Source organism: Eutrigla gurnardus, assembly GCF_963514095.1.
Source record: "Eutrigla gurnardus genome assembly, chromosome: 10".
Taxonomy (NCBI): domain Eukaryota; kingdom Metazoa; phylum Chordata; class Actinopteri; order Perciformes; family Triglidae; genus Eutrigla; species Eutrigla gurnardus.
The window spans coordinates 15,935,625-15,951,345 of NC_139924.1; the positions used below are offsets into that span (position 1 = coordinate 15,935,625).

Consider the following 15,721-nt stretch of genomic DNA (forward strand, 5'->3'; position numbering starts at 1 on the left):
GGGATTTCAATCGGAACGGAACGGGGACGGCGGGCTGTTTAAACCACCGGATGTGACGTGAGAAAGAAAACGTTCGTTCGTTTTTCGTTCTGGTAGACATGGCTCTCTGATGATGAACAAAACGTATGGGGTTGATTTATTGTTTTTATACTATTACCACCATTAATTCGGCTTTATGTAACGCTTGAAACGCTGATGCTAGTGAATGCATGCACCACAATGAAGCTTACTAGCCAACATTAACTAGCGTTAGCATGGCTAGCGGAGTTGCTAACCTCAACGTTGCCTGGTGGCCGTTAGCACTTTGACAAACATGAAGAGAAGAGTGGCCAAATTAAGACTGAGCCCGAACGAAGAAGCTCGGATAATACGGGAGGAGTATGAAAGGAGGAGAAAACTACGAATACAGCAGGTAAGCTTATTGTTGGTGATAATAGCAAGTTAACTTCAGCGATGGCTCTAATTTCTGCATCACATGTGCATGTCCGTGAGGATAGCTTTTTTCCGTATAACCGCAGAGATGTTTCATTATAAAAGGATGCCTGTAAGACAGGTCTAACAATTTAAAATACACTCGTAACTGGTTACAGACCGAGCAACCTACAGTAGCAAATCACATCAGCCCTGATATGGTGTTATTGAACAGCTTTGTAATTTCAAAATAAGTTTATCTTTTTTTGAGCCATCTTTTAGACTGCGCATTCATGTATATTCTGCCCGACTTCCAGGTGCGGGATCAGCAGAGGTGCATTGCGCTGCAGATACGCCGAGAGGTTGAGCAGAGACGGCAGCGTGAGCTGGAGCAGCTGGAGGAAGAGCTCAGGGCGGACTGGGAGTTCCAGCAGAGGGAGAAACTCCAGACACTGCAGAGGCTATACGATGAAAGCCTCCAGCTTGTTGGTCAGGGACACAGGAGTGCAAAAGAAAACGTAAGATAACATTGGCCCAAAAACAACAAGCTATATATATATATATATACTGTAGCTATATATATTGTGTAATTTTGATTTATTTGCTCAAGGAACCCGACTTGGCAGCCATCGCTCGGAGAGAAGAGGAAAATCATGTCAAAGCAGAGGAGCGTCATCGGGAAGCCCTGAAGGAGCTCAAATCCCAGAGGATTAAAGATCATGAGAGGCGAAGCCAGTAAGCAGCATCACAAACGTGTGAATGGGTAAAAGTGACTGAATGAAGTGTGAAGCGCATTGAGTAGCTAGTAGCTAGAAAAGCGCTATATAAATGCACGTCCATTTACAAACATTTGATCGATCTTTCCAGACGCTTAACAGAATTTAACTGAACTTACATTAACTTGCTTTTCCGTAGAGCCGCCAATGCCAGGAAGATGGCCCTACAGGCAGAAAAGGAAAGATCTGCTAAAGTGGCCAGCCTCCCGCTGCCTCCCCCAAACCCCATTCAGGTGATTTGCCTGATCAGTAATATTGATGACACTATTTTCCTGTTGACCTGATAAACCACCTGGAACCAGGTTTGTTTGTTTTATCGCTTCAAATTCCTTTTCTCAAATTATTTATGCTTTTGCTTCGGCTCGACCCCTCTATTTATCCTCGCAACACACAACTAAACATTGATACTGATCTTTCCTGTCCTGTTAATAAAATAAAACTTAAACTTTCAAAGCTGCAAAGTTTAGGTAACGTTGGCTTTCCTTGTTTAAGCAGAGCATCGATTCCAAGAGGCCACATGTAGTAAAGAAATCTGATGTGAGTGCCTTCGCAGCCACATATTACCACATGCCTGAGAGCACAGTGGACAGAGAGGCAGACACAAATCAGGTAAGCCTGACACTTAACCCCATGTTTTGTTTGTCTCCCTCCTATTAGAGTTGTCTAATCTGTAATGTGTCTACAGCCTGATGCCAATGAGGGAGCTGAGCTGGAGGTGAGGAGACTGCAGGACTTACAGAGGGAGGAAAAGAGGAGGAGAGAGGAGCAGTTTGAGAAGGCTCGTCTCAGAGGGAAGGAAGCTCTGAGGAGGGAACATCTCACCCAGGTACAACTTACCTGATGAACAGATGGACCAAAATTGTTCACTTATTTCTTCCAGATGATTTTGCTCTGATGTTGATTGCCATCCCTGTTACCAACACTGTCATCTGTTTCATGTAAAGTGGTAAATTGTAGTGGTTTGTATAATTTACATTTGTGTATCATAGAAACAGCACACAGTCATCCAAGTACCAGTTAATCATTGGAAGATGTTCAGTAGTCTTGTATCCGAGTCCAGAGATGGCATATTACCTGTAAAAAGAGACAAGACATGTTATGTGTGACTCATCTGTTTTTGTTTACGGTTGTGTCCTTCAGGATCGCGAGCGCTTACTTGTTGAACTTGAGCACATGCAGCAGACAGACCTGCTGAGGAGGAGGCAGCAGGTGTCACAGATGCCTCCGCAGATCTTCCAGCCTCTCTTAAACAGACAGACTAGGGAGGACTTCCAGATGGAGATGGAATTTGCGTTTGAGGACCTGTACACAGGAGAGAGAAGTAAGAACTGTTCAGTGGTGTAGTATTGGACTATGACAAACAATAACAAATACTTATCATCAGGTGTCAGTACTTGTAGCTGCTTAAAACCATGCACAAAACATTCTGAAGTAGCACTCCGTACAGTTTCTCAAATCTTCATTGTAGTGTGCTTTATTTTACTTTTTTATTATATGCTTTGGTGGGAGATATAGCATACAAATACAGTTTTAATGGAGCCTCTTTAAACCATGACTGTGTCTGATCCCAGGGGTTAAAGGAGACCTGGTGAGCCAGCTGGTACCCGAGCCTCTGCCAGCTCTGTCCACAGGCAGCCAGGACCAAGACTTGGACATCACACTGGATGAAATCGCCACACAAGGAACAGGAAACACGCAACATGATGCTGAGCAGGAGGCCGGAAGCACGGAGCAGGAAACGGCCGCTCAAGGTGACGAGAACCATACATTAAAAAACCTAAATTCATACATTTTTAATGGTCGTTACAAGATTTGTTTGAAATTACCATTCACACAAAACCCGTTAACAGCTCTTGGTTTACTTGAATTATGTAAATCCTCCAATCAAGAACAAGCATCTTACCGGCCCTGAATATAATCTGACTGTCCTGTGTGATAACCTTGATGTCATCTTCTTCTGCTTTTTTGTTCACTTGCAGAGACGACGTTCAAACCTGCTCCTAGAAGGGCTTTGAAGAATCTCCTGGATCGTATCAGGAGCCAGAGGAGCCAGTGGATTGACCACAACAGTCGTGTCCCTTCAGTTGATTCACCAACCGACATCACTGATCAGGTCCCAGAGCGGGACACAACCATCGACACAGGCTCTCTGACCAGCGGGGAGAAAAGTAACCTGCACCCCATTCAGGCTTCCCACTCACCACCGGGTAAGTCATTTACTTTCATCATTCATTCATATATATATATATATATATATATATATATATATATATATATATATAATTTATTTATTTTTCTCTCTTTAGTTCAACTAGCATTGGGGACAACAGAGCAGTCAGCTGCAGCAGATCCTCTACTTCCTGATGTACTTGCGAACAGAATTCAAGAGTTTGAAGAAGAACAAAAGAAACGGGTACGTGTTGATTTCCACTTGTATGATACATTATTTTAACACTGTACACGTAGGCAGGAACGGTCATCTAGCCAGTTTAAATGCCTGTTCTCATGTCTATCCACTGACTTTTGTTAGATCACATTATTAACAGCATACTTTTGGAGTCACTGGAAAGTCAGTTTTTCTCAATGGAAACATAAAGTGGGTTGATAAAATGGCTGTTTAAGTGTTAAATCTCTCTGGTTGTATTTTTTGTTAGGGCACGGATGTTAAACTTGTCTTTTTGCATTTCAAACAATAAAGGGCAATAAAATTCTGTGAAGCAGAAAGTTGATAACTGAGCACCAAAGTAGCAGAAATATGACACTGTGTCAGAGAAGTCATTCTTTGTTCACAGTACACACTTTCAGAATCCAAAGTCTAGTTGTTCAGGTATTCTGACAGCATCATGTATTTCTTGTGATTGGTTGGAATTAATTGATCCAGGTGTTCCTCATGACTTTATTAGTCCAGTCTCTGGCAGCAGTGTCCTCCCTGTGCATTACCTTTTTCTTTCTGCTTTGTTTTGTCATTTGTAAATACAACTACACACTTTAGCTTGATTCCCTGATTTGGAGCCAACAAACTAAAGTTTCAGTTTAGTTTTAGTAAATAATTTAAATTATCTGAGCTTAAATGAGGCTGGCGGATGTTGCCTCTGCACCCAGAAGAGGAACGCGGGAGCCTCTGGGTTGGCTGGCAATTCCTGTGGAGAAGGATGATTGTTTGGAGACTGCATTTCACAGGAGGTACCTCCTTGCCCTGGTCCAGGGACAGGTTTGGGTCCATGGGCTCTCACTTTTAGTCAAAATGCAAAATCTCACCTTGGAAACTGATGCTTCAAATCTTTTTTTCCCTCGACTTTACATTGGATATCTGGTCAACATTGAATATAGCTGTGAACTCCGTTCATGGTCAACCTTCTAGGTAATGCGTAGCTTTTTCTTGTGTGTTCAGGAAGAGGAGCTTGAGAGGGAGAAGCAGCAGCAGGTGGTTTTGCTCCAGGAGCTGGACGAGCAGAAAGCCAAATTGGAGAAACTGCTGCTCGAGGCCCAGCAGGAGAGAGAAGATCTGAAGGCTGTTGTGACCCAGGGCATACCTATTCTTAACCAACCAAAAGTACCTGTCCATGACCAAGAAGTCACCTCTCTAAATCCTGGTCTAGCCACTGAGGTAGGGCCTCAACTTTCTTGTCAAATTCCAATTTTATTTCAGTAATTAATTGCTACCCCTACACTCTACAGCTGGTGCCTCCGTCGGGTGAAGATGACCACACCAGAAGGGTTAAAGAATACCAACAGCGGCTTTTGGAACAAAACAGGTGGGTTTAAAGGTGTCATGCTCTACAGATTGTAAAGCCTCTTGAGGCAGTGATATTGGTCTGTTTAAATCAAATTCACTTGACTTGTATATTTATTCCTTGCACCATCTTTTTGTTTAAGAACTCACCAGAGGTCAGTGGAGGTGGCTCGCCAGCGCCTGGAGGAATACCAGCAAGCTTTAAAGATTCGTTACAGCAGAACTGCCACGTCGTTGCTGCCTGCCGTCCCGCCTTTGGGCCTCATTCACCCACCTCTGCACAGTGCTCCGTCAGTGCATCCTCCAGCAACTCTGAAGTTCCCTACAACGCCTGCAGTGCCTGCATACATCCACCCTAGACTACAAACCCCTGTGGAAGTTCCCACGAGAGAGTCTGACATGTTGGCTTCGACACCACCACTTCTTGGCTCCAGTGCAGGTCTTTGCTCCAAGTTGTTGCCAGATGAAGTTGAGTCTATTTTGAGCGATCCCAGGAACCAGAGACCAGATATAACTGCACGGCTGACTGACAACATAATGGAGAGAGTAACGGAGCACCTTAAAGAGAGAGTGAGAGCCTCCTCAGAGCCACGGCCAGACAAACTGTTCACGACGCCTCACTCAGCCAACTTCTCACTCCAGCGAACCTCTGATCCCGTACAAGCCACAAGTCTGTCCATCACAGATGTTGCACAGGTTCCTGACTATGCTGTGGTTGAGCATAGGCCCAAGCCACATGACTTCCTGCAGACTGAGTCGCTGAGCTCCAGAGAGGACGACGACATGGAAAGGCAGAGGCGAGAGCTGCAGGAGGTGCAGAGGCGAGAGCTGCAGGAGGTGCAGAGGCGAGAGCTGCAGGAGGTGCAGAGACGAGAGCTGCAGGAGGTGCAGAGGCGAGAGCTGCAGGAGGTGCAGAGGCGGGTGCTGGAGCAGAGGGAGGCAGTGGCGCTGCAGCAGAGGCAACAAGAAGAAAGACAGAGACGGGAAGAGGAGAGACGGGAAGAGAAGATGCAGCAGATGAGACGGCAAAAGGAGACGTTGCAGGCTCTGATTCATACTGATGCTCAAGTAAGTGAGGGCACTAATAATGCCCTGCCCTTTTGTTACGGTACAGTAGATGAATAAGTTTGTTTTAACATTAATTTTATCTTATAGAAAGTGCTTCTGTTCACTGAGCGATGATGTGAAATTACTTGACCTGAAGTGTATTTAATAAGAAAATACACTCTGTGATGGTTTCTACACTTGAACTGAGCTCAGTGAGTCTGGATCCCCTTATGCACTGCCTTTTCGTTGCGGGAGTGTCACTCCTTTTTTCAGCACCGTCGTTGTACAGAGACAGAATTGGGTGTCGGAATCGTTGCCCCACTAAGTCGCCTATGAAGGTAGTCTCAGAGCCGCAACGTAGAGTAAATGAGGAGAGACGACCTGAACAGAAGATGACGTTTTAAAGACATGTTGCGTGCGTGACCCACCTCCGCTTCAACAAGCGCAGAACGTTGATCTGAAGAAGATGGAAAGTCAGTAGCTGGTTGCACAAGGCCACCATTGTATGCAGCAACGTGCTGTATATGGCGTACACCAACTACGCTTGCACTTGAAGGGTCGTGTAAATGTCCTCGATGAGCAAAAGGCCCACTCTCCACGTCCATACTCCCTGAGGGTTTAGGGCTGTCCAACTGTCAAATCGTCAGGTGCATGAGGGCTTGCTTGCAGACCTTTTTACTCACAAATCATGGCGTTGTGGCATTAAACATGGGGTTACCAGGGAAGCCCAGAATAATTAAAAATAAAAAAAGAGGACGGCACAAACAAATAACACTTGAAATCATTGGAATAGTGCCCACCTGTTTTGGTGTGCTAGAAGTAACAGTATTTCCAGTGCTTACTTTGCACTACCGTCGATGCCGATGTACACGTCACGGCCTCTCTCGTTCCGCAAAGCCGGGATGCGTCTGTAAAAAGAGACACTGTTGCAGCGTTCCCACACAAACTAAAGTTCTTTAGAAATGGTGTGATTGCACCATATTGAGGGGTCTTCTCGCTGTGATTACGGTGGAAATGTGTGTGCGTGTTTTCTGATTTTAATTTTCTCACCCACAGCTAGATCCAGAGGCTGCCAGTGAAGTATTGGTTTCAAAGAACATCCATCAGACCCGCCTCGAATTACTTTCTTCCCTGCTGAGAGCTATCGAGGCGTCCAATGGAGGAACTTTATCACACCTAGAAGACCCTGAGGAGGGAGATTGCACCCCTCCACAACCGCCATCTAACGGTAGTTGTTTTTATCACCTTGTTCACACAATTTTCACTCAACTGCAAAATGGAAAACCTTTTCATCTTAATTTCCTTTCCCTTTGTTTTTTTTAAATACAGATTATCAAAATTAATTGGACTGATTTACACGTTGCCCATTAAACATTTCTTGTTTTAAATGCTAGGCATTAAATGCAACAGTTTTGAACTGATTGTGTTGTACTTCTATTATACATTTTAAGACATAGACTTGAAGTCAATGTAAACCCCTGCAGTTTTGAGAATATTGTGGAGTATTTTTAAAATGTTCCATTCAGAGAGGATCTGTCAGAGCGACACCCCTGCTGGACCTGCCCCAGCATCAGTCATCCCCTCGGGACTCCTCCCTCCTCCTAGAGCAGCAAAGCCCCCGGTGTCCCGCTTCAGACTGGGCATCATGGAGGTGATGAATGAACAACATGAGCTTAGTGCTATTCAAGAGGTGGAGACACCAGTCAACACCAGCCAAGTCGCAGGTCAGCTCAGCCCCAGAAATGCATGAATAACGGACTGTTTTCATCACATGCCCACACCATGTGATGAGCTATGGAGAGGAATATCAGTTGATTGGATTGTGATGTTTCCTCTCCCCAGGCCCGGAGGATAGTGTTATGGTTCCTTCACACAGTCTCAACTGGGAGCAGCAGCAGGAATCGGATTCATCCGTGTCCTCTGTCAGGACCCTGCAATCACCCTCTTGGTCCAGTAGTGGGCAGCAGAGTGCTGAACGATCGACCGGATCAAGCTCAAGCAGCTCCAGCCGTCTCATGTGGAGAGAGAGGCTGCTGATGGGTGCAGGAATGTCTCCAGAATCCTCAGAGTCTGGTATGTAAAGGTTTGCTGAAGAAGAGTGATGACAAAGAATACGGATGGAAGGAAAATGTTCTTATTTGATTAGAAATTAAGAAGAAAAAGACGATGAGGATATTTCCTTCTGGTTGAACATTGTTTTCCAGATTCAGTCCTGAGGATTCTCTCGCAGCCTTCCTCTGACTCTGGGAGAGGAGCAGACTACTCTCGTCCTGCAATCACAAGCTTCAGACTCTCCACAGAGGTGACCATGCCAGAGGATGTACATACCTTACTACTGGCTCTTTCTTCTCTTTCAAGTCATAAACCCTATGGCAAACTTCTGTTCTTGTTCTTGTACTTACGACCTTTTGAGGACCGAAGCCATGTTTAGGTCAGGTTACGGGTTGGGGTCAGGCATTTAGTTGTGATGATATGGGTAAGGGGCTAGGAAATGCATTGTGTCAATGAGGGCCCTCACAAAGTGCAGGGATATGTATGTGTGTGTCTTTGTTTCTGTTCACTGAGCAATGATGTGAAATGACTGTACCTGAAGTGTATGTAATCAAAATACATTTAATGATGGTTTCTACACTTGAACTGAGCTCAGCGAGTCTTTCCGTGTATTTGTTTCCTGAATCTGTTTTTATCTCTAACACATTTGTTTTGTGTGCATGTGTCAGTCTGCACATAGGCCTCCAGATTCTGACTGCCTCTCCTCCACCACCATCTCTACCGGCAGCTACGTCACCACCGATCCTGAGCAAAACTTAAACACTGGTGAGGGTACGTCCAAATATTAAGCATTATCGTGGGACCTTTTGGAATATGCTGTACTTCTGCAGTCTGTTGAGAGCTTCTATGATATTTTTTTTTAAGTGGGGGTGTTTAAGGTACTTGCATGGTGAGTGTATTACATGCAGTAGATGGAGGTTGGAGAAACAGATGGCAGTCGGTGGCAGCAGGCAAATGTATTTTGGAGACCTAAAGTGTATCACATCAAGTGTATGCTACATTAAGAATGCTTTACCTTGATATGTACAGCTTCATTTCCATATTGGATAGTGCTGTCTGACTCTGAGCAATGATGTGAACTTACTCTACCTGAAATGTATGTAATGAAAATACATTTAATGATGGTTTCTACACTTGAACTGAGCTCAGTGAGTCTGTACATGTATTTGTGTCCTGAATGTTTTTTTTATTTATTTTTATCACATTTTGTGTGCATGGGTCAGTACACTTAAACTGATTGCTTTATCAGCTGTCTGAATGATGTTAACCAAACTCCATCTACTATAGGTAATATACTCACTATTGAGTTAAGAACAGAATACCACCCTACTTCAAAATGCCTTTTCCCCCCTCCCACTTCTTTTATTAGATAAATCCCCGCTACTCAAACAAGAAGATCTCTCTGATGTCTCTTCTCCATCCGGTCAAAGCTGCTGTATTGAGGACAGCTCGGCTTCAGATCATCCTAGTCTGGCTGTTGAATCTCTGTTTAATGACAACAGAATCCAGCACATTATAGACCGATACACAAGGGAGCTTAACATCTCCCTCAGCGCTGCTGGCAGAACCACAGGTATACTACACATATATTACAAGAATATCCTCTCTCTAATGAAAAATGCTTATAGCTGTTCATACCCGTCACATTCAAAGCCAGTAGGGGGAAAAGTCTGTCAAATACAGGGTTGAGATGCCATACCCAACCCAAATACGTCTCTACTCGAGTGCATTCAAGTTGTTTCACACAGTTGCTACATGAAAAGTGATGTACACGGTGACCCCTTAAAGTGGAGCAGAAGTCTTTAAAGTATGGCAAACATCCAAATATGAAATGTAATTATAAATAACACATAAGATCCATCCATCCATCGATTTTCTTCCGCTTATCCGGGATGAAACAAGCCAAACTCCTCACTGGTTGCACACAAATAAGTATTTCATACCAGAAGATTGCATCATGTCAGTACGTTGTCTTGTTGTCCTCCCTGTTGGTCTGCAGACCGTGAAGGCTCATATTTGGAGGAAGCTGGCCCTTCAGTTTCTCAGCTGTCCTTGGTTGGAGGAGAGGAGAGAAGAGGAGAGGATGGAAGCTCTCCGGCTCATCAGTCTCTCCTCTCAGACACCGCAGGAGCACAGAGGAGTGGCCTGGTCAGTTACTTAAAAGTTGTTGGTTTTTTTGTTGTAACACTAACTTTTTGTGGCCACTCGGGAAACTTTAACCTAACAATTAAAAACAAACTTTTACTTAAATTAACAGTAAACTTTTGTGTATGGTGTGCTGATTGAAGTTCTGTGCATATTTTCCATTTTTATTTCAGAAATTATAAATGCAAGTCAGTCCTAAATATTTTAAAATTACTAAATATTATTAGCATTCAATTGATGTTTATAGTTATTTATTTATTTTTTGCCACAGGATTTGCATCATACACCCAGTCCAATCCTGGTGCACCTCTCAGGTGAGGAGCTGGCTAAGGACCAGGAACAGGACTCTTTCAGACCTCTGATTGGCCAGCTGACAGACCATTCATCCTATCTCGTAGCTGACCAGAGAGACTCAGCCATGGAGCAACTTGTCGGTCTGCCATCCGCTCATTCGTCCATGATTGGTCAGCTACCGGTTCCGCCTGTTTCAGTGAGCTTTGATCAAGGTGGATGGGATTCCACTCTGAGTCGGATGATTGGTCGACTCTCCCATCAGTCCAGTTCTCATTGGCTAAGTGGTGGACAGGACTTTTATGCAGGTCAGCTGATGGGTCAAGTGCCGTCTGAGCATTCAACCAGATTGCTGGATGGAGGTCTGGAGGAGAGTGGGATGAGACCACTGGTTGGGGAGCTGGATGAGTCTGCTGGCCAGCACAGTGGAAGCTCAGGTAAACTAAGTGTTTGGGCTGAATGAAACATGCAGTAAGGTTTTACATTCCTAGTAAACAAAAGATCACCAGCTTTCTACTGATTAACTTAAAAAATGTCATGACAATCTCTCATCATCACTGCAATATTTTATTGGTAAATGGATCTGCTTTTATATAGTACTTTTCTATTCTTCCGACCACACAAAGCACTTTGCAATACATATCAACTAGGGTTGTTTGGTATACCGGTACTAAGTTGGTACCGGGGTACTGAGGCATTTAAAACGGCACTACCACTATATTGCATTTGGACGGGACCGGTACTTGCAGTGCCGCTGGCAGTGCCTGCAACAGTGCAGTGAACTCCCATGTGACGTCACTGCGTTGTAACTACAGCTGAGAGGACGAGGAGCAAGCCGCAGCTTGGGGAGATAAAGAAAAAAGAAAAGAAAAGCAAGCAAGCCGGGCGAAACGGTTTAAAATTGGCTTAAAAATTAGCAAGGCGAGGCAATTAACGCTGTGTAAACAGTGTTTTAAGACATGTATGCTAAGGGCAGAAACACCTCCGACTAAGCCAAACACCCAAAGGACAAGAACCCAGACCTGCACACTGAGCTCAGGGAACGACGGGTCATTTACTCAGGAGAAAAAGCCACATTCAGTGCTAAAAGCAAGCGCCACCGCCCTTCACTCTTAACAGAAGTAGCTCTGGAAGAAAACAAATAGAGCTGGTTTATTTATATTATATTATTATACCGTATTTATATTTATATTTTCACAGTGATTTTTAAACGTTTTACCATACATGTAGACATGCTGATTTTCATTAAATCTGAAGTGGTCTCTTAATTTTTATCCAGAGCTGTAAAATGCATACATGCATTATTTTTAAAATTGTGTGCATTAGAAAAGCTCGTCTTTGTGGTATTTTATTTTATTTACTGATTAATGTTGTTCTTAGATTTTCTATTAAAATAAAGTCAGTAATGACATTTTTTGCATTCTCTTTTTATTTGAAAAAGTATCAAAGTATCGATAATACATGTTGGTACCGGTACACTACAACACTACAACATACACACAAACCTTCATGGGCCGATGGCAGAGGCTACATACAAGGTGCCACCTGCTCATCAGGATCTAATCGAACACATTCACACACTGATGTCACAGCCTCCATGGGCAATTTGGGCTTTAGTATCTTGCCCATATTATAATGAATCAAAATGTTGCACTTGAGACATCGTCCCATAGTGATGCATCTTTTGATGCCAATCTTTGTGTTTTGTCGGGCAGTCAGTGAACCCTCAGTCCTAGGGTTGAATGCAGTTGAGTTCAAATTAACATGATTTTCTTCTGAGCCAGTTTATATCAGCAAAAGTAATGTGAGAGTTTTCACAAATTCACTGTTGTTCAAAAGTTTGTAACCAGCTCTTTTTCGGTTTTCCTTCAATAAATATTTGAACAGATACCAAATGTATTATGGAAACTTGAAATCAGCATGTCTACATGTATGGCAAAAAGTTTAAAAATCACTGAAAATATAAATACGGTATAATAATATAATATAAATAAACCAGCTCTATTTTTTTTCTTCCAGAGCTACTTCTGTTAAGAGTGAAGGGCGGTGGTGCTTGCTTTTAGCACTGAATGTGGCTTTTTTTCCTGAGTAAATGACCCGTCGTTCCCTGAGCTCAGTGTGCAGGTCTGGGTTCTTGTCCTTTGGGTGTTTGGCTAAGTCGGAGGTGTTTCCGCCCTTAGCATACATGTTTTAAAACACTGTTTACACAGTGGTGCATCGGCGTTAACTGCCTCATTTTTAAGCCAAATTTAAACTGTTTCCTCCTTGCTTTTTCTTTTTTTTTATCTCCCCAAGCTCCGGCTTGCTCCGCGCTGCAAGTACCGGTCCTGTCCAAATGCAATATAGTACCGAACATGGATGTTGACTTTGTTTTCCAGCCCCGAAAAACTTGGTGCAATTGGCCTTTAAATATTCAGGTTTTCTTTGGGGTTGAAGTTTTTTTTTTTTTTTTTTTTTTTTTTTACACTGATGGGCCAGTCCATATTATGTTCAGCTGATATCCCAGTAGACTAACCCTTGTTTCTTCATCTGCTTTTTGTAGATGAAAGAACCTATGTGGGTCTTGGTGTCTCTACTGAGGCTAGTGTGCTGTCATACCCAGCATTGCCTACCGAAGCCTCGTCACACAGTGCTTCTATACCAGTTGTGAATCCACATCCACAAGACCAGACACTACACAACCAAACCAGTACAAGAGACCTGGGCTCAGAGAAGACCGAAGGTGAGGTATAAAATATTAAATTCTTAGACATGACCTTATGATGTAATATGACAATCATGCACAATATGAACATTTATAGTATGTTTGCAGCTCAAGCCAAGTTAGGTTTATTTAGGATTTTGAGTTTTTTCTGCAATTGTCTCCATTGAGAGTCTGAGAAAGATGCTATAAGGATAGTCAGTCGGACCTGGTGCGAAACGTGAGAGAGCTTCATGGTCATGTTTATCATCCTCTTTAGTGTTTCCAGACTCTGACTCATTCCATCCCCTACTGGCTGAGGTCACCCACAACGAAACAGCAGAGCCCTCCATGACCTTTCACCTGCCCGAACACAATGTGCCGACCTCCCCTGAAGGACAGCATACCAGAGGGCAACACGGTGTTTCCACACCTTCTGAGGAGTTTGACACCCACGCTGATCCTTCTGTTGAGTCTGAACTGTCGCCTGAGCGTCTCAGAGCAGAGGAGGCGCCCAGCCGCCTGGTAGCTGCCTCTGCCTTGCATACATCCTTCTCCTGTCTCAGCACCTCCCAGTGCCACCCCCCCCATGACTCTGTCCTCGTGGTGTCTCCCACAAGGTTCCCACAGCTGACGGCAAGTTAGATTTAAGATTTTATTTTACTGCCACTTGGGATGAAATGTAAGACCAACTCTCAGCCATGCCATGAAATCTTGCCTGAAGAGACTATTTTTGTTGAATCTGCACGTGCTCATGTTAGGTAGACTTGCTAGCCAGGAGACAGTGCACACTCTGCGCATGCTTCTTCTGGCCAGCAAACAAGTGCTCTTGGTTTCGCTGTCCTGATCTGCATGATGACCATTCGGTCAGTTATTTTGTTTTTGAGAACGTATTTATTTTTATATTGCAATGAAACTGCAGAGAAACGGTTAATGAAATCTTAGGTAACGTGAACCCTGCTCCCACCATGCAGGCAGATGTGACGATGACGGCTCTTCTGTCCAACTTAAGGATGTGTGATGATGAACCTAATGTGGGCATGCCACAGCCAGAGGGAGTGGATGAAGACAGAAACAGCAGTTGTCCTCTCTCAGATAAGTTAATGGTACGATTGTTCACCTTTTTGTAAACTGTCACACTTACTTGCAGAGTTGAAGGTCAAGGTCAATTTTACAGTTGTATGTTTTTAAATCTATATTCGTAAACCTTGTGTGCTGAGTTGTGTGATTTCCATCTGTCTCAGGAAGCTGCCGGTGAGACGGGGATCCTGGAGCAGTCTGAGATCACACTAGTGAGCCTGACAGACACCACGCTGCAGGATCAAGAGTCCATCATCACTGGGGGAGAGGGAATTTGGGAAGGCGAACATCCAGATGGTGAAGAGGGACAGGAAGTCCAAGAAACAGAGGTGACCGTCTTGTACATGTTTTTCATTTCAGCGGCAGGCGTCTTTCTGATCTCTAAACACAAACCATGACTTCTCTAGGGGTCCGAATCCAAGTTGTCCCCGGAAGAAACTCCAGAGGACAAGAACCAAACACATCCAGGTAAAATCCCAACAGTTACTTACTGAATATTGCTGATATATAGAACAGTGCTGCATACATGAGGTTGCTGGATTGTGGGAAAACATGCTTCTGACTATAATGATGTGATCCGATGGACTTTGCAGAAGGTTGGCCTAAATAACCCTATTTTATAATCACTTTAATGGCAGTGTATATGCCATACAACACTGGATTGGCCATGTGCTGTACTACATAGTTAGAGTTTTTAACCAAAATAAGGATCCGTAAAGTTTAATGTCGGTCATAAGTCGATGACTTTTGTGAAATGGTCATCATCAATCTGTGCAAACAATTGTTTTTTGTTCCCTCAGTTATCGATTCCAGCCTGAAAAAGGTGGAGCAAAGGAAGCCTGTTTCTGAGATGCACCAGAGAACTCGAAGGTACTGCTACAGTAGTATAGGTGTTTAACCTCTACACGGTCTACTGTGGAGTAAACATTGCTTATACTACTACATTCCTACTACCATTGTAATTTAAAGAGCAGTGTTTGACGGGTTAGACCTAAAATCTGATTTACTTTAAAAGATGCAGTGAATCCGTATTCAATGGTGTGTTTCTACAGACTGTATGGGCAGCTGGAGGAGGTGAGGCGTGAAGAAGAGGTCAGAAAGAGACGGGAAGCTTCTGTAAAAAACAGACTGAAGGCCAAGAAGTTCAACCAGGTAAAACACTTGAGTTATGAGTTTTGTTTGAGAAAATACATTTTTAAAGAGATTGCTTCTTACAGAACTTCCAAGTGATATTTCAGTGGCTTTTTTTTCTTCTGTCTCTTCACAGGAAATCAGACGGAAACGTCTTGCCAAGCAGACTATTTAGTGACTTTGAATGTTTTCTAGTTTTAGTTTTGTAAGTTAACTTGTAAAGTTGTATCAATAAAGCATTTTAAGTTATTTGGATCCACTTTTTGTACACTCTACACTTTCAGATTGTGGTGGAAATCGGTTTATGATTACCTGATGAGAAATAAGAATACTACTCCTAACAGAGCTTTAAGTAATTTATTAAATAAAGAGTCC

At 43.5% G+C, this 15,721-nt stretch overlaps 1 protein-coding gene across 7 annotated transcripts; it reads left to right on the plus strand.

Moving 5' to 3' along the window:
- Nucleotides 1-69: 69 nt before the first annotated feature.
- On the plus strand, nt 70-15,613 carry cep295 (centrosomal protein 295). Of its 7 annotated transcripts, XM_084020103.1 has the most exons (30): nt 70-412; nt 729-929; nt 1,022-1,146; nt 1,327-1,420; nt 1,680-1,796; nt 1,873-2,013; nt 2,328-2,508; nt 2,759-2,938; nt 3,167-3,394; nt 3,494-3,600; nt 4,579-4,794; nt 4,866-4,942; nt 5,064-5,757; nt 5,806-5,988; nt 7,024-7,195; nt 7,494-7,691; nt 7,810-8,040; nt 8,172-8,269; nt 8,688-8,790; nt 9,389-9,592; nt 10,019-10,167; nt 10,436-10,892; nt 12,998-13,177; nt 13,416-13,775; nt 14,114-14,241; nt 14,380-14,544; nt 14,623-14,683; nt 15,016-15,085; nt 15,268-15,367; nt 15,483-15,613. In XM_084020103.1, the coding sequence occupies exons 1-30, from the start codon at nt 314-316 to the stop codon at nt 15,519-15,521; spliced, it is 5,358 nt and encodes a 1,785-aa protein (XP_083876229.1). In that variant the 5' UTR covers nt 70-313; the 3' UTR covers nt 15,522-15,613. The 7 variants fall into 7 exon arrangements, with proteins under 7 accessions (XP_083876229.1, XP_083876225.1, XP_083876227.1 ...); XM_084020099.1 differs by having other exon boundaries at nt 5,064-5,988; XM_084020101.1 differs by having other exon boundaries at nt 5,064-5,988; nt 8,688-8,784.
- The last annotated feature ends 108 nt before the right edge of the window (nt 15,614-15,721 follow it).

Bases quoted from the DNA above. Each gene is read 5' to 3' on its own strand.
- cep295 (XM_084020099.1), top strand. From the start codon at position 314: ATGAAGAGAAGAGTGGCCAAATTAAGACTGAGCCCGAACGAAGAAGCT. The intron at 930-1,021 runs GTAAGATAACAT...TATTTGCTCAAG, and splicing joins ACAGGAGTGCAAAAGAAAAC to GAACCCGACTTGGCAGCCAT. The intron at 2,939-3,166 runs GTGACGAGAACC...GTTCACTTGCAG, and splicing joins GCAGGAAACGGCCGCTCAAG to AGACGACGTTCAAACCTGCT.